This window comes from Coenobita brevimanus, chromosome 31, assembly GCF_032717465.1.
Source record: "Coenobita brevimanus isolate Jiangsu-jjx chromosome 31, ASM3271746v2, whole genome shotgun sequence".
NCBI classification, from domain to species: Eukaryota; Metazoa; Arthropoda; class Malacostraca; order Decapoda; family Coenobitidae; genus Coenobita; species Coenobita brevimanus.
Genome location: NC_136984.1, coordinates 7,114,181 through 7,134,206, shown reverse-complemented (window position 1 = coordinate 7,134,206; position 20,026 = coordinate 7,114,181). Strand labels below are relative to the sequence as shown.

General features: G+C 39.0%; 1 protein-coding gene across 1 annotated transcript in view; it reads right to left on the bottom strand.

Moving 5' to 3' along the window:
- The window catches only part of LOC145395414 (uncharacterized), a 418,940-nt gene that overhangs the window by 16,135 nt on the left and 382,779 nt on the right, over positions 1-20,026 (bottom strand). The window contains exons 2-3 of the mRNA XM_080269018.1: positions 10,881-10,948; positions 6,428-6,554 (exon numbers count right to left, since the gene is read on the bottom strand). Of these exons, the coding sequence (XP_080125144.1) occupies positions 6,428-6,554; positions 10,881-10,948 (195 nt within the window). The remainder of the gene's footprint in view (positions 1-6,427; positions 6,555-10,880; positions 10,949-20,026) is intronic.

The window sequence follows — 20,026 nt, the reverse complement described above, 5'->3', positions numbered from 1 at the left end:
CCTAAATGTGGCATATGAGCGGGGGAGTGCGGCCTTGCCGATACCTCCGCCTGACCTATAATTATACACTCGCCAGAACTGACCTGCCCTCAGACAAGGGGGGGGGAAACCTTTATACAGAAAACTCTCCTTGATTTTTACCTCAGTGGTGGTGTGGAACAAAAGTCATAATAATTTCATAATTAGTTTCGGAAATACACCAGTTTATATAGAAACCGAGAGAGAAAGAGAAAGCCAGAGACACAGGGTAAGGATCATGGAGCGGGGCTGCAGCGGTGGCCGATGGTCGGTGACATCCTACCTCTATGGTCGGTGACATGTGGATATGGCAACAATGGGGGAATCCCAGGTCATCCCGCCTGCCCCACCACAGCGTTCATTTCTCGCTGCGGCTACTATAACATCCAAACGCTCACATTTCGATCAGGTGGTGGCGGCCATTATCCACTCGATGTAGTGCTGTCTACTTCTTCCTTAACCTTTATCATTCTTTTTCTGTGCCTGCCCTCCTCTCTTCCTATTTCTCCCATCTTTGCTGTCACTTCTTATTGCTTTTCTTTCCTTTACAGGTGGCTTTACATTGAGTGACTAACCAAATGATTTCCTGTAAGCCATGAAACCATTTACAATGTTGGGTGGTAACCATATAACCAAACCATACATGCTCCCTACCTGTCAGAAAGTAGGTTGGTGGAGGGTTAGTGCCCCTCCCTGTAAAACAAATAAGTCAAATGCCCACCCCTTACGGGATTATGGCGTCTGGCAATAGATAAATAGATAGAACTTTACAACTGTAATAAACTAAAAACAATAACATTGAAAAATTATAATTTAATCACTGTATTAGTCTCAATTACAAACAGTTAAAGACAAGACATATCCAACATAATTTTCTTGCTGATAATTCAGTTGAAACAGATGTTGATGAGCAGTTCTCAGAGCAACCACTGGATAAAATAAGAAAACTGTCATTTTTGAGAGACCACTGATTATAATACATAAGCAGTTTATTCAGGTATGAATTATTTAACCTGGATTTTAAAACTGTTTTTGTTGTCAGCATATGTACTGTAGGTAGGGGGAATTTAAGCAATCTGAGAAAGTATTACTTTGATGTTTATTTATTTAATATCTATCCATCTATCATCTATCTATCTATCTCTATATATATATATATATATATATATATATATATATATATATATATATATATATATATATATATATATATATTGCAAAAGGGAGGGGCCATGGCCACATGCCCTCCCCCCTCGGTTCGCCACTGCCTCTGAAGCAGCTTCAGCCCTGGCAGACACTGTTATAATGTTTCTAAATCAGATCCCACCAAGCCATTAAGCTGTTTTCGCCATCAACAAGAGAGATTAATTATTTCTTTTTTATTTAATAGAGGAAAATCTAATAATACTTTCTTCACTCAACGTGACTCTGCTCTTGGATCTAATGACATCCCTTATGATATAATTCGCTATTTACCTTACGATTCTCTATTTATATTAGATATTATGGGTGGAATGGGACGAAGATATAATCTCCAGTAACTGGATGAATGGTTTAGTCCTCCCATCTCCTAATCCAGGTAATGATCATTCTACTGTCACCAAATATCCTCCACTTTGTTTGACGTCTTGTGTATGCAATCTTTTTGTAAAGATGGTTAGTGTGTGGCTCGTTTGGTATCTACAGAAAAATTTCTACCCCCCTCCCCAAATCACAAAGTGATTTTCGTAGAATGTGATGTACAGTCAACAAGAGTTCCACCTAGACCACCTAGTCGCGGGATATGGCTAACATGACAACAGTGCGTGTGTGTGTTCTTGCGTACATGCCCGAGAATGTTTCGAATCGCCAAGCTTCATCCTCTGTGCCGTATTGTATTATTATGTGGTCATTGTATTATGCTGTAATATTGGCTAATAAATATTGTGTGACTGTTTGGGATAATGAGCTGTACATTACACTCTTTATAAAGTCTGAGTTATATAAAATAATTCTTCTCTTATCTTGTAGCGTGAACCACAATACAGGTTGACTTGTGGTTCAGAAACAGTGAGCAAGTTCACCCACAAATGTCGCGATGTAGGGGGAAAGGGAAAGCATGGGAGTGAGCGGGGGTTTGGCAGATGAAGGGAAGGGGGATGAAGTGGGGTCACGTCATTTACTCCAGCAATTATACATTCTTTGCCATTACAGTATATTTGCTAAATATACCTGCCTCAGAGAAACTTGGATTATTGTACAGAGTCCGTAACTACTTCGCTGACGAGCAGTTAGCTATAATTCATGAGAGTCATGAGCTCTCAGCTTGAATATTGCTCACCCTTATGGAATGGATGTGGAGAGGTTGCATTAAAACAACTAGACAAAATTCCGGACAAAACTGTTAAATTATTAACAACCCTGCCATTACAAATAAACTACTTCCCCTACAAGTAAGAAGGAATGTTGCCTCCCTTGCATTGTTTTACAGATATTTTTATGGTAAATGCTCAGACGAAGTTGCTTCCATGGTGCCACCTCTCCATGCCTTCCCTCGTGCTACATGAGCATCTGGTAGCGCTCATGACTGGCATGTCACTCAGCCATATTACAGAACTTCTGCTTATCAGAATTCTTTTATTCCCCGAACTGCATCTCTCAGGAACTCGCTTCCCCAGAGTCGTTTCCCTCCAAACTTCAACCTACAGCTGTTCAAGTCTAACTGTTACAGATATTTTATGAACAGAGGACACCAGTAATCTGGTGTACAGATTATTATTTTTTTATTCATTTGTTTTTCCTTCCTCTGTTCTGTTATTTAAAAAAAAAATAAAGCATCAATGACATCCTGTATCCTAAATAATAATAAACCTGTTTGTTTTTAATTATTCATTATTATGGACAACGGATTCCACACTCTCAGTTACACCAAACATAGGATACCCAGTCTCTCATTAACGGACAACATGCAGCCTGCTCCACCACCTCGACTCTCTCTCTCTCTCTCTCTCTCTCTCTCTCTCTCTCGTCAACTGTCTATCAGTAGACACACATTATCAATTTGTGCTAATGAGCAATGACGTTGCATATTATATGTTTACCTAAAATTTAATACTGTGTCAGAACACAAGTGTAATACATTACCAGCTCACCTTACGGATTACGTTAGCCAATAAACAATACTTATGTGCATAGCATACGTTTCATTAATAGTAATGGGGTAACCATACTCACAGTGATGTTTTCGTAAATGTTTTAGGTAATCATGTGTTCTGTGGTGGATACCAGTTAGAGGGGAGGTGGCCGCTGAAACCTTCAATCCCAATAGCTACTCTGGTGCGTTATAGTGTCACTGTAGAGGTTCCTGTTCCTCCAGTTATGTCAGTTATTAAGGTTATCATACTGATGGGCAGCCATTTATTATGAAAAATACAAACAGCCTATTATGAACTCTTAAACTGTATTATCGAGCATATTGTGGGAGCGTTGCAGCTCTCACGCACCATCATAGTCCTGATCCGTTTGTTTCAGTATTGCCAGCCTAACAGTGTGGTGTTAATGAACATGATTTTAATGTTACACCTCTTTATGCTTATTTTCATTTAGTGCCCTCTGGCATTCCTTTGGTTAACTCTTGCTGAAATATTTCCTTTCCCACTGAAATCACGAACACATTTCCTTTCCCACCTAGCTTGACTACCTTTAAGACCACACATTTGTGTTCCTGTCTATTATGATTTTGTATTATTATAATACTGAGTCCTGACAACTCTTCCCCCTACTTTGACCCTGTATTCATCTGCCATTTCTTTGATCCTCAGCTTCTCCACTTTCAGTCTTTCTCCCTGACAGCTCCTTTCTCTCCTGGTCCACCTGACTTCTCTGCTTCTAATATTGATTTCCACCTATTAATATCGGTGAAGATCTTTGTATCAGTCAGTATTTATTATTATTATTATTATTATTATTGTTATTATTATTATTATTATTATTATTATTATTATTACTGTTGTTGTTGTTTTTATTATTTGTTATTATTATTATTGTTATTATTATTATTATTATTATTATTATTATTATTCATGTTGTTGTTGTTTTTATTATTATTATTATAAAATAGTAAAGAGACTAGTGAACAGGAAAAAGAAGTAAGTAAATGATGATCTAAGAAGAAAAATAAATGCAAACGACTATGAAAATAGGAAGTTATTCTGGAAAGAGGTGCGGAAATGTAGAAGTGACAGCAGAAAGAAATGTGAAGGTGTGAAGGATGTAGGTGGTAGAATTATTAACCCACAGGGATGAAGTAAGGACCAGATGGAAAGAATATTTTGAATAATAGCTAGAGGAGAGCCAATGTAAACAAGAATGTTTACAGGAATGTATGTGGAGTACTGAGAGTGGATAGGATATAAAATAATGTGATTCGTGAAAGACGTGGATTGAGGGAATCTGTGGACACCAGAATGGAAGAGAGTGTACTGAGATGGTATGGTCATGTGGAGAGAATGGATAAAATTAGTGGTGAAAAAGGTATATCTGAGCAAATTGGAAGGATGAAGTTGAGGTAGGCCGAGGAGAAGGTGGAAGGATATGGTGGATGAGTGTGTGAGGAAGAGAGGTATGGAAGTCGATGAGACTAGGGGATTGCCAAAGGATCGAGCTGGCTGGATGAATATTGTGAGAAGTGCATAATGAGGGATTTGGCACCTCTTTTTAACGTGACAGTGTCCAGATATATTCTAGCGAATATGTTTATGTGAAGTTACAGAATGTGGTGAATGTGTTGGGGGTATCAGATAGAAGCATGACTTTGGGGGGCTTGAATGATGTGTGAATGGAAGCGTGGCCCACTGCACTGGGCAAACTTTCGTTGTCTGGACATGCCACTCCTCACCCTGCCTTTGGGTGGGAAAGGAGGTCCGGATGAGGATGAGGATGATTATTATTATTACTGTAATATTAAACAACTGAAATATATTATCTCTTGTCTTCGAGATCTTCAAGGGGGTTCCACATACGTATCATAATCTTTTTGTGTTGTAAAGACGGCTCAGTGTGCTGATGTGGGACACAGAGAGTTAGGTTTGTCTCCAAAATAAGTAAAAATGATACGATTTTGATCGTCGTTTCAAATCCAACCTCAGAGATTCCGATGACGCCTTCAATCGACATTTTAAGAAACTTCCGTAAAATATTCACCATAAATTGCATTTACATGTCATAAAAATGAGGCTCGAGCGTGACATCACGTAATAGTTGCTCTATGCGTGGCTGGTACTGCACAGCTTGTCTGACTAATGGCTTTGTTTCTTTATCACTTTATTCTTGGCAAATATTATTTTGCAGCAAGGTATACAGTATATATATATATTTTTTTTGCCTAACTTCAGCTTATGGCTTTGACATTTTATTTTCTGTTTTCCTTTCTTGAACATACTACGATAAAGGACAACTATTCAGCTTCAAAATAACACAACCTGCATCCTATCATAAAAAAAAATGTATTTATACTGACCGATCAAAGAAAAATATTGCAAAACGAATATGCGGCCGAGATTAATTTTAATTGTGCATCTCATTCCTTTCGTTTTACCGCACAATAAAATACAAAAATTACCATAGTCTATATATCATTGTAAAGATAATGTATTGTAGTTTTGCATGGTTTAAACCAGATTTACACATCTTTATTAGCTTTTTTTTTTGCCGATTATTTTTCTATGGCAAGGTATAACATTTTTGGTTTTCGCCTAACTTCAACTCATTTTGACCTCGTATTTTCTTTCTTATTTTTTGAAACAACTGTGATAAAGTACAAGTATTCAGCTTTAAAATGACACCACAACCAACATTCTATCATGAAATTGTATTTACACAGAGGGATCAAAGAAAAATATCGCGCCGTGAAGATGTGGGTCAGCGTGAGAGTGGCTGACTCTGGCACAGACATATGTGTCCAGCCCAGAAACTTGATAGGGTTTATGAAAGTAAAAAAATTGTAATATAAATCACAAAAGGCATAATGAGAAATAGAAAATGATAATGGCTGCTTCAGGCTGCTGGTATCGCTGACTGAGACGTACCCGAAGCAGCTGAGAAATGGGTGGACAATATTTGGACAACCCTGCATGAGAGTTTGTGCAGAGGGTGGTGATCTTTGATATTAATCAACCCTTTCTTCTGAATGTCCAATTTTTTTTATTTTTTATTACTGTTGAGAGAGAGAGAGAGAGAGAGAGAGAGAGAGAGAGAGAGAGAGAGAGAGAGAGAGAGTATAAGGTCATAATATCTTCCTCTAACACTAAAGTATTGGAGTTAAGTTAAAAAAAAAAAAAAACGTGAGAAAACTCTGTGTTAAAATGGATGGTCGACAAAGAGAGAAAGAGGGGGGCGGGAGGGAGAGGAGCAGAAGACAGAAGTAACTTACCAGCCAGGGTTGAAGGGAAGAACTCTACATTAATATGGGCGTCCAAGACCTCAGAACATTCAGAAACATAACCAGGCACGGCTTTGTAGATCTGGTCGCTCACCTCACCATGGAGTTTATGCAGGATCTGTGGAAGCAGTTATAAAGAATTTTAAGTATTTGGTCATAGGTGTGCGTCCTGACTGCGAGCGGGCTGGCGAGGCGAACGAGAGCTGGAGGGGGATGGAGGGTTTGAATGTCCAAACTAGAGGCGAGTAGGCTGGTGTTGCCATGGCATCGTCATCACGTAACCCTCGGGAACTGCAGGCAGCAAGATTGCTGGCGCTAAGAAAAAAAAAAAAGTAGAGGGCATTCTCTATAAAGTGCTGGTGGAGTACAGTATGCTGGAGTACAAACTGTGTCCTGAAAGACACATTATACCCAAGACAGGGTTGAAACCTGCAAAAGGGTGTTTAATTACCACCTATGGAGGTAGCCAGATGAGTATGAGTTTGCTTTTGAAATTATGACAAAAACTGAGAATAATGAATAAAACAGAAATTTTTCGATAAAGCTGTATAGATCACCATATATGTATGCATCTTACAGTACAACATTATTATTGAAAAAGCAACTGGATGCAACAGCTAGTCCCGTAGGTTATGTAAAAGAAAATCCTGGTAATGTTTTCCTCCACTCACACTCAATTAGGAGTGATCCAGAAGTCCTGATGCAGTTTTAACGAGTGTTTATTTGGGGGAGGGAAACAGGTCTATCCCGTTCTAAGTCAGCCCTTCAACTGTCAGCAGTGGTGCAGCAGTGGTGCGGGGAACCGGCTGCAGTTTCATGACATTCTCATAAGTTGCTGAGACTTGCACTAATGGTCACGTAAGCATGATACAGTTATACACTAATAGATACATATACTGTTATACTTACACACTGCTAGATACATATACTGTTATACTATCACACTGCTAGATACATATACTGTTATACTTACACACTGCTAGATACATATTCTGTTATACTTACATACTACTAGATACATATACTGTTATACTTACACACTGCTAGATACATAAACTGTTATACTTACTGTTAAGATGTGTATTAAACTGTATTAGTAAACTCAAGTAAGTTACGGGTTATTATTATTTAGGTATTACAGGATTATTGAATATGAAATTTATTATTATTATTATCATTGTTTGTTAAGACTTTGGTAAAGAAATAAGTCATTATTGAGTGATATAAATTTAAGTTTAACCCATGTCTCTCTTAATATTTTTGTGTTGCCGCCTGCCCCCTGTCGGTATTCGTGTGCACTTGAAGCTTGCTGAATAAACGGTTGACGGAGGAAGACCACGTTTTTCCCTCTTCCCCGCACCTTGTACTTGTTATCCACCATTATGACGGACCTCGACTCAACACTTACACACTACTAGGTACATACAATGTTGTTTTTACCCTAGTTTGCAGGTTTAAGAAGTTATTAAAATATGGTTACAGATGGTTACAGTATAAAAGTATGGTTAGAAATGTGTGGCTTTACATCTCAACAGGAAAAAGTTACACAAAAATGAGGAAGAAAATGTGAGAGACATTTGCATAATACTTCTTTTCAGATGAAGGCTCAGTATCTTGGCAAAAGCACTTAAGCTTTGCTTAATTGCCCAGGAGTAGAGCTTTGCAGTAATCCAATTATTTTATTGGTGCATTTTTCAGCCAAATTTTCTTCATTATCTCTCACAGTAACTATAGTGAAAATTATGATTTGCTTTGTAATGCAAATTCATGGACAAAGAGGCTGTCACCAGATAAGTATGGTTATGTATATAAAAATAAACTGACTAGACGCCCTTTTTTACTCTCTCTCTCCAGTCCTCTTCCGCTGCTGTGCAATATAAATAAATGCTCTATCACTGTGCATCATATGGCATGTCTCCCATATAGATGATGTTAGTGAAACCTCAAAGTTGCTCTATATCCATCCTGCATGCGTGGGTTAAAGTTAACTGTCAACTACTCCTGCGCGAACCCCCACGGGCTCGCGCTGGTACCTCCATGCAGCCGCTGGCAGTGTGGCCAGGTGATTTTGTTCTTCTAGAACACTTAGTCATCCAGTCATATTGGCAACATCGGAGAGAGTTCAGCTTTTAATAATTCGGCACCGTCGCATTTTCGCTTGTGAGTAGATGAAAGAATTTGGGTATTCAAACCATAAAAATCCCCAGAAAAACGTGTTTGGACATTAAGCCAACCTATACCTGACCAACTTTGGTCAACCTAATCACACACACCACAAAGCCAGTCAGGAGACAGGACGTGTGTGCTGGGCAATCCCCAGGTCCTGTCCTCCCCACTTACTGTTTTTTAATCAGCCCATACACCACTCACCGGGCTAATGTATGGCCCGGCCTGCACTATATGTGCAGGGAATCTTTTAACGAACGAACGAACTAACCTAATGTTAACCAGCCATAATACCTGATTTTGTGTGGTAGGATGTCAAAGGTGTGACGTTGCCACTTCTTTTCTCTAAGTATTCAATCAGACAGTACCAATATGACTGGATGACTAACTCTACCCGAAGAAAAAGAACTGCAAATAGCCAAGTGTATGAGCTACTGTGGTTTTAAACCTCCCACCTCAACCTGCTCTGGCTTGGAACTGGATGCCCACTCTCAGTCCAGATGTTCCCTAACACAGCCACCTCCCTGTAGACCAAAGTGCCAATAAATATGGAAAGTAAGAAGGAAGTGTTAATAAGCTTCCTAACCGCACAAGAATACCGCCAATAGAACTAAGCTAGTACTGTTTTCTTTACCATCTGCCATTCATAATCAGACTAGGTAACCTTATCTCATTACGATACTAGAAGCCGCATGGTAAAAATAAATAAATAAATAAATAATTAAGACCCATTAGTTTACAGTTACAACAGGTCTTGCAGGATGGATCTGGGTGGAATATCTCTTCTCGTTATATACACGAGATAAGATCATAACAAGAGAAGATAACTGCAGTAGGCCATGCTAGGCAGCTCCTACAAGAGTATGGCTAAATTACAAGAATAAAACAGGGATAACAATAAAGAAGGCTCTCCCCCGCCCACTAAACCCTCCAGCAGAAAAATTGACTTGGACTTGAAAATTTCATAGTCAAATGCAAAACGATATTCATGCAAGTAGAATAAAAACGATAATCACCAGAACATAAACATTTAACCCACTCGGATTCTACCTAACGAGTCTGACCTGACTGTGAAGCAAGGTAAATTTAGACATACTGTGTTAGAGACCGATATTTACCATGTTACTATTTTTTCTTTCAGTTTACGGTATGCCCGGTGCTGGAGAGGGACCCCCTCACGTGGTGGCATCAATATGCCCAGGTGAACCCACTGCCTGGTAATACAAATCTCCCGTAACGAACACTCTATCCCCCGAAAGGAGGATGGTGGTCCACAGGAGAAGGGTAACTTCAGCCTGCAGTCACTGGGTTCACATTCAGATGAATCCGGGGTTGCAATTGCTACTACTACTACTACTACTATTACTACTACTGCTGCTGCTGCTGCTACCGCTACTACTACGGTATATCCGCTAAGAGGGTGCGGCGATATTCATCCATACTTAATAGTATATTTTGCGAGAACTCAGTCACAAAACTAAATATCAACTGTCATGGCTTTATTTATTTATTTTTTTCTGTGATCCACTCGAGTTTCATTGTGCAGCGTCTTATAACTGTAGTGAAGATAAAAGTATATACAGTCAGCCTTATATATAACTGGGGGGGGGGGCAGGGTGGCTCACTGGTCGAGTGTCGGACTCGGGACCTGGGGGTGGTGAGTTACAGCCACGCCCGGGCTTCTGTCGCCTAGCAGGGCTGTATGATCTTATAAGGTCTAGCTTGGGGGAACATTTACCTTTCCCTTTATATACAACTGAACCCCTTCATTAAAAATTGCTAGTAGAGAATCTTTGACTAAATCCATATCGACTGTCAGAGAAAAGTTTACGAACGGACAGATGCTTCAGAATCATACTTAAGATAGATTCAAATGCTTTAGAAATACAAGCGATGAGACTGTTTTTGTGATAACAACAGGTATAATTGAAGGATGGATGGAAGAAATTTTCCTGGCTGCGCACCAGGTACGGTTAATTGCTGCTGGATTTCAATGATTACGACTAAAAAGAAAACAGAAATAGACACGAAGATAAGACTAAATGAAAAACGAAAAAAGCAATCAAGTCATTAAACATCAAATATAAAAATAATAAAAGACAGCGTATAAAAACATTAAACCACGACAGCGATTGACGTTTTCAGAGTTAGAGACACGCTGAGAGAGAGAGAGAGAGAGAGAGAGAGAGAGAGAGAGAATGTGTGTTGATGCAAAAAGTTTAACAGGTGCAATAATTAAGACAAAGCCCAAAACACGAAAACTTGTGAAATGTGTTACCTGGCCGCAGTTGTCCAGCTGAGACTGGCAAAACTCCATTGTCCTTGGTTTACTGCACTGAGTTAGCGCTGGGGAGAGGAAGGAAGTTTTTGTGAGATTTTGCCACATGAATGATGTGGCGGTAAATATTGCTGCACGCCAGCATGACAGTCTCTCTCTCTCTTTCTCTCTCTCTCTCTCTGAGATGAGTCCTTGGGTTATATATAAGAAATATGATTTTGCATTTTATATATATATATATATATATATATATATATATATATATATATATATATATATATATATATCCTATGATTTCATCATCCTTTGTATAATTCTAACGTACAGTATGCTGCATGTTTGATCACGATTCGCCTCGTAGCTTCCTTAGTGCGTGTTCTACCTCACTCCCCCCTTCCCCTCCTTATAGTAGAGAAAGTTGTTCTTTCTGTTGTTCAGAGCAGGAGTGTCAACTCTTTGTCCCCTATGGCTTCATTTGCGTGTCCTTCTTACAAGTTGTATCAAGCTCTGCCGGCCCCTATATAATGAGCTCAGTCTCTGCATTAATTGCCACTTAGATCTACTCCTCATTTTGTTCACATCTCTGTCCTCCCCTGTACAGTTGTTATTATTTTTGTGAGTGCTCAGGAAGTCTCCAACCATCTAGCTGCTGTGTAATTTGAGTATGTGTTATTACATTTTTTTCTTGTACTGTATAGCATAAAGTGTTAATTCGTAGGCCTAGTGAGGTTTTTGTGATTCATGTGTTTTAGGTGTCAGCCATTATTAATAATATTTTGTATCTGTAAAAATATATCTTGCATTAACTGAGCATTATCCGGTTTTCTCATTTTATCAGGGCTGACTTAGATATATTTACTCTTGCTAATTTCGTGTTAATAGAGGCTATTGCAGTTAACCATATATTTAACCTGTTTTTTGCCATTACATTATCCTTATGAGTTCTGAATGTTTAGTTGTTAGTTTGAGCATTAAACTTTAACTTGTAATTTTACCTAACTCTTTTGTTTTGAACCTGGAACTTTGCGGGACAGTAGTGATTTTGGTGTTCTCACTTGAAGTGTTCATTATCTATCTCTGTTCCGCAACATAAATTTGGCGACCTCTTATCAGGATATTCAGGATATCATCATAAGGATATTACTTGACATTTTGTGACTGTGATTTATTCATGATGTCTACTATTACTACTCTTGATGAAGCCAAACATTTTTTGTCAAATGTGCAAACAGTGTGTGATGTAGAAAACAGAACAAAGAATGAACTTAAGCTTGTTGCTCAACAATTGGGAATTGCTGTTCGCTCTCATCAGTCTAAAGATCAAATTGTTGCCATGATTAATAAAAGCTTGTTTAATGTAACTCCTCCAGATGAGCAAACGCAGATTGAAATAGCTAAGTTACAGCTAGCCCTGCAGGAGGCTCGTGCTAAGGAGGCTGAATCTCAGGCTCGTATTCAGGAGGCACAGGCACAAATCGAAATTGCTATGATTCAGGCAGACCATGAGTATCACATGAAACAAGGTGGAACTGGTGTAGGACTACAGTACATATTATATTTACAAATCATGATAGATAGATAGATAAATAGATAGATAGACAGCCCTCTGCGAGCCTGGGAAAAGGAAATGAGGTTTGCAAGTTACACTGAGGAAAGCTGACGACAGCGGTCAGTAAGGAGATGATGCAGTTAGCTGTCAGCAGTCCTCTCATGAACAAAGACCTGGTGACCACACGCACATATACACACATACTCACACACAGGCTTCTTTAAACGAGGAATACACGTGATACATCTCCTGTTTCACTAGAATTTAGGAAAGAGAGCTCAGAAGGGGACAAGCGATACTCGAGGCAGGTCGAAGGGGAGAAGAGCTTAGCAACTCGAGAGACAGAGAGAGAGAGAGGGAGCGAGACTCTATATTCCGCTTTGTGTGAGAGACTTGTTAATATTTCCAAGACAAATAAAAATAGTCCCATACTATTCTTTACCTCTCCTGTCACTACATGACAAATGGGAAGTTACTACAAGATATAAAAGCCGCTTGACCACAAGTCTAAAATATATATATAACTCAACTACAACTCAGTCACAAAAGAACCACAAAGTATTTTATGACACAAAGTCATTTATGACATTTGGTGGCAGCGGTGGGATACGAACCTCGTCTACGAATCAACATTAAATTCCTACAAAATATCAAGATTGAAAACAAGAGTATCTCTCTCTCAACCAACAACACAACCAGCTCCTGACACTTCTCTCCAACCAGCCCCCTCTGTCTCCCAGATCATCATGCTGATGCAGAGGTCAAGAGATCACACGACGCCTTGCAAGTAGTTTAAAAATATATTGATACAATATTGCAATTTCTACGACGAACCAGCGAAACTACGGACATCGTGTTCCAATTAAAAGCAAATTTCTACAAAAGCAGGCGATACTCTACAAGATTAGCGTCAGTCTACAGTGAATCACTACAAAATACAGCCTACAATGCAAATGATCTACAAGTCTACGAAACAACTCTATAATCTTCACATAACTTCAAGCAGCAACAAGAAGAATATAAAACAAAGCAAATAAAGAAGAGGAAACACCGAAGCAACAAGCACACAAGCCACCACCACTCCCTCCCGCCTGCTGACCCAGAGGTCAAGACACGCAGCAAAACACCAAGTCCATATTCACAACTCGTCTTACTCACCCGTCTTCACTCAAGTTACTCATCGCTACTCATTCACTCACCACAGCTACCAGTGTGGGAAGCCGACGTCACCATGTGCTGAGATGACATCACAACCCGAGTCTGCCATGCCAAGCAACGTGTGACTGACACCAGGCACTTCTCACCCACTACTCATTACTCATTATTCACATAGCTCCTACTCATACTCATTTATTTTCACAATTAAGTTGGAAATTCGACGTTCTATGCTGAGGTTTGCCTGGGACAGCTGTTAACCACCACAGCCACCAGGCCATGGAATTTCCTGAGTAATATCGTCCATCAACACACCACTAGAATTATCAAGAGATCTTCAATCAAACCTGTATTTTTCTTCCGAGATCGACTTTTGTATCGACACACCTCTACGATCTGTATCAAGTGGGTAAAATTATACTTGCGCCTTTCTTCTCAGTGCTAAAATTAGCTATATTCAACTTATTTACTCATCTAGTTTGCTAGGACATAAATAAACAAGAGGCGTATTTCATAACACCATATCTTAATGACAGGAATATTTTCGCCACCACCCACGTTAATACCAGATGACACAAATTGCCACAACATCAGACTCACAATTAAGAGACAGCCCACCCCTTGTACAAACCTCACCACACGCTAAAGATAAAGAAACAAATACGGGAGTTTCAGATGATGAGTGGGAAACCCCTTCAGACATAGAGAGTGTGGACTTTGCAGCTGCCTTGCATACGTATGCCAATATATTTAACAGGGTTCACCGGTCCGGTCATACATATTCCACCATTCCCTCACACAACGATAAACACGTACAAGTTGAATTAACAGGGCAATCATTAAAAATGAATCAAGAAACAAATACCGCTGATCTAAAAACCACACCTCACGTTTTTGTGTATCATGAGGATAAGACTGCCCCAAAATTCTTTGGCACAGACAAAGATCGCATTGATGTCATTTCATTAGTCAGTCAGTGCGAACAAATGTTCATCAAGCGCCACATACTAGATGAACAAGAGAAAATTGCTATTTTTTCATCTTGCATAAGCCAGGAAAGATGTCCAGCAAGCAATTTATTGCGCTCCGATAAGCTACATTGTGCTAGGACATATGATGAATTTAAAACTGAATTTCTGAAGAAATTTTCTGGAGGTATGAACTTCTTGCCAGGTATAATTCCAGAATTACATAAAATTGTTGATCTTGTAAGGGAGCACACTACAAACCATGTGCTCAGTGAAATAACTGCTGATGTCTCCACAATCAAGAGAACTCTATTAGCTACTCTGGAGAATTCTAATTGGATAACAGATGATGGAAAGATGTCCCCAGACCTCGTCGTGGACATCATTGGTTATGTAGCTGCCTTGCGTAAATTACCTGATAGGACCCTTAAGATCGCCAAGACGATCGCGTACACCCCAGGGATGTGCTTGCTAGACTTAATGAACGAGGTAGAGATGCAGTGCAGTAAAGCAGGTGTGGTCGACACACATGCACATTCTGGTAGAATCAGGGTACCTGAGACAGTATCAGCTGTGAAAACATCTACACCGACCCCAAGCAGAGAACAAAATCGATCGCGACCAGAAGTGAGGCAGCCAAAACAAAGACGCCTAGAAATCGTTCCCACACGCCTTCCTACAGGCAGTTTCATAAGTTTTCGCGCAGCCCGAACAGGTCTCGCGCCATAAACAACACTTCTTATGGGAAATCACCTCGTAGGTCACAGTCAAGGGATAGGTCCATTCTATGTCATTATTGTGCAAAACCAGGACACACAAGGTATGAATGCTTTATCAAGGCAAAAGAGGATAAACAAAAGACACAAGGATTTGATCCTTACTGTAGGCATCATAGATACCAAGGGCACTGGACTAGTGATTGCAAAACAGTAGAAAAAATTGTGTCTATGTTCAAATCGGGGGAAGACCAAGTCATGACAAAAAACGAACAAACGTAAAGAAGAACAAGGCTAAACTTCACATAGGAGGCATGTTGGGAAATGAGTGTATCTTGATACCAGCTGTATGTGAGGATCAAAGCGTTTCCTTATTTTTAGATACAGGCTCTCCAGTGAACTTAATAACACATGAAGAACTAAATAGAATTCTTAAAAATAAAAAGAAAGTAACTTTTCTGGATGAAGCTGATTTAGATTTATACACAGTAGATGGGCAAGAGATTACAGTGAAAGGTATGATAAGATTAAATCTCAGTTTCACAGAAACTACAAGACCATTCTCTGCATTTTTCTATATTGTTGAAAACTTAGCAATTAAAGCTCATATGTTACTGGGCTTAAGATCCATGAGAGCTGAGAACATAACTATACTCCCACAAATGAATGGAATAGACTTTGATAATGAATTCATAGAGGAAATAACTTCAGAGCCCTCACCGATTGGTAGAAGAGAGCCAAAAAGAATTGGTAATATTAAAGGCTTAAACAAACATACACAAACAGATGAGTGTATAGATCCACTTACACCAGCAACCCCATCCTCCAGAAGTAGTGACCCAGATAACAGTACTGATTTATAAATTTTTCCAGCCCATCTCACTAATGATTTAGTTATACCACCTAATTCATACATGAAGGTTACCATAAAGAGCAAATTACGGAATAGTACTGTTCTTGTCTTAGAAGAATTATGTAAAGTAAAGGGATTGTCAGTAGAAAACGCATTATGTCATACGAATGACGAAGGGCTAACTCAGATATTCATTATTAATCACATGAATGGGGAAGTTCAGTTGAAAAAGGGAACTCGCATAGTTAATATTGAAAAATGTTTCACCCCTGTGAAGGAAATAAATATTGGTGGAGTAACAAGTGAGATAAAATCTACGGATAGAGAAAGAATAAAAGAGAATTTAATTCAATCAGGTGAATTTGACGAAGAAAATTATTTGTTAACCCTGCTGGAAACACACAGGGACACCGTAGCATTGCCCGGAGAACAATTAGGGTGTACTAACTTGATTAATCACATGATTAATGTGCACCCAGAAACACCACCAATTTTCGTACCAGCTTACCGCATACCACACTCCCAACGTACACTTGCAAATCATTATGTCGATGAAATGTTAAAGCTTGGAATTATTGAGCCTTCAGTTTCCCCGTGGAACGCCCCCCTTTTCTTTGTGCCCAAACGAAATGGAGAAATGCGTGCGGTAGTAGATTACCGTAAACTAAATAATCACACAATACCAGACAGATTTCCCATGCCATTGCTAAGCGATGTTCTACAGAATATTGGTCCTGAGAATAATATATTCTCGACCATCGATCTCCTAAACGGATACTATCAGATTCCGGTATCTCAGGAGTCACGTAAATACACTGCCTTTTCAACAAACAGAGGCCATTATCAGTATACAAGAATCCCAATGGGACTGAGGACAGCCCCAGGCACATTCCAGCGTCTTATGAATTACGTATTGTCCGGAATTTTAGGACAAGGAATATTTGTTTATCTTGACGATATTATTATCGCAACGAAGAATATTAAGGTTCATCTCAGGAAATTAGACTTACTCTTACAAAAGCTTAGTGATGCTGGATTAAAAATTAAACTTTCTAAATGCAAATTTTGCTTTAAGGAAATAAATTTCTTAGGCCACAAATTAACTTCTGATTGTATTCACACCACTGATGACAAAATACAGGCAGTGAGAGATTTTCCTGAACCCACTACGACTGACGAAGTTAGACAATTTTTAGGTCTGGCTGGGTACTATAGGTCATTCGTACCACAGTTCTCTCATATAGCCTTCCCTCTATTCCAACTACTCAATAAAGATGCTGTATTCCAATGGGAAGAAGAACAAAAAAGGGCATTTAACAATCTAAAAATTAAACTAACAAATGCACCTTGTTTAGCATATCCGGATTACACGAAATCATTTCTTATTTGTACAGACGCATCAGTTAAAGGATTAGGGGCTGTACTGATGCAGGAAGATAAAAGAGGAAAGAATCAACCGATTGCATTTGCCAGCAGACAAACAAGAGGTGCGGAGAAAAATTATTGCACTAGAGACTTAGAGGCACTTGCAGTGGTTTTTGCATTACAAAAGTTTCGAGATTTGGTATATGGTTACGAAATCCACTTATTCACCGACCATAAACCACTGGTGGGTATGTTTAAAGAAAAACTCCTTTCTGGGAGGAGAGCAAGATGGAAATGTACAGTTGAAAACTACAATGTACAAATTCATTATATACAAGGTAAAATGAACATAGTAGCTGACGCATTATCTAGGAACCCGAACACAATTCAGGTCACGGCGTTAGATCTCAAAGGAAATATCCCAAACCACGAGGATATCGCAAAGGCACAAAGACTTGACCCAATATGGTCAAAAGTAATATACAAGTTAGAAAGTGGAGATGACATACAATTACCCAAACTTCATGTCCCACTTGAACAATTCACAATGGTCAATAATACATTATACAAAATTAACTCTAAACAACCAAAACGCCAAAGAAATACTAACCAGTTGGTAGTACCTAATGACATGATACCCCAAGTATTACGTTTGATACACGACAGCCCACATGCAGGACATCCTGGAAAGGATAAGACATTCAACCAAGCCCAGCTATTATATTACTGGCCTTCATTACGAAAAGATATAAACAATCATATAGACAGACGCGAATCATGTGCGAAACACAAAGGATACCCAATCACACCTGCACCGATGGGTAATTACCCAGTACCACATCAACCATGGGACGTTGTCGCTGTTGATTTACTCAAGATGCCATTATCATACAATAATAACCTATACTTATTCGTTGCAACGGATCATTTTTCCCGGTATGTCATTTTAGCTCCAATTAAAGATAAGACAGCAGAGACCGTAGCAAAGGCAATAACAGGTAATGTAATATGTCACTTTACTACCCCAAAGGTATTAATAAGTGATAATGGAGGAGAATTTAATTCTGAGATCTTACAAGAAATATGTAAACAATACAACATCAAAAAGGTTAACGTTTTGGCCTATCACCCAGCATCGAATGGGTTGGTAGAGAGACAAAATAAAAAGGTATTAGATGTGCTACGACACATTCTCAGTGAAAATTATGCAAGCTGGGATGATTGGATTCCTAGAGTAGAGGCCTCAATTAATGGGTCTATAAATAAATCCATTGGTGACACACCACATTTCATTATATATGGCACATAAAAAATTACCATATGAGCTCCTAGAAGGTGACAGCATGCCTATATACAATTACGATGATTACTCTAAACTCCGTTTACGTGAATTCCAGGACATACACAAAAGAGTCAAAAAACAATTAACGATGTCCAAGGAAGAAATGACGGAGGCATTTAACAAGAAGGCAAAAGATTCACCTGTCAGCTTAGGAGACATTGTTTACGGAGTCATTCATACGAGAGACAATAAATTATCCCCAAAATTTGAGGGCCCATACAGAGTAATTAACATAAAAGCAAACAAAGTTTTAATTAAGTCACTTTCAAGTGGCGAGGAGAAACAAGTTCATATTGACCATTTAAAACGAGTTTCAAGGGAATTATCACATAATTATTCAGCCTCGGATACAACCGAGCAGGTGAACGTACCTCAAGAAACCAAGCATGAACACAACAATGATTACAAAACGAAATTAAGGTCATATACCAAACAATCGAACATAGGTGCAACTATTCCAATAAAATCTACAGTACATCATTTACGAGAAGTAAATATCGATTTAAACTCCTTCTATAAATGAAATAACAGTTAACCGTAACGCACATCATCACTATCATCAACCACATCTTTATAGGAAATTAATAGATTTTTTTTTTTTTCGGTAGGTTACGATGAAGGGACTTATGCTATGGATTCTCCTCTACATAGTAAGAGTATATGCGCACCTAGACCCCAAGCATATAGTCCGACAAGGATGCCTCATAGCTCCAACGGCCACGACTACAATCGTTAAGGACGTCATGAGTACTGAAATAAGTCTAGATTACTTGTATGACTTACCTACTTATCTAGAAAGACTTGTGACGCCGATGCGAACTCTGGATTTCAAGATAGGAAATTATGTTTCACAAGCACATAACACCAAGGAAGTGAATGAAATGGTGAAGTTAGCGAAATGGAAACTAGAACAGGCGAAGTCAACTATGCTCGTCATGATCCAAGATCTCCTATCTTATGGACCGGAGGTACAGAGCGACAGGAACAACATCACACGTACTCGCCAAGAGCGCGGTTTGTTCGATCTGGGCGGCGCAGTTCTTGGGAACATCTTTGGATTGGCTACAGAGGATGACCTTAAAGAAATAAACAACAAATTTAATAAGATAGCTCAGGTACTAACATACCAAGATAAATTCATCACAGGACAGAACTCAGCAATGAAGACAACTGTGAAAAATCTGAAACAAGCAGAAAA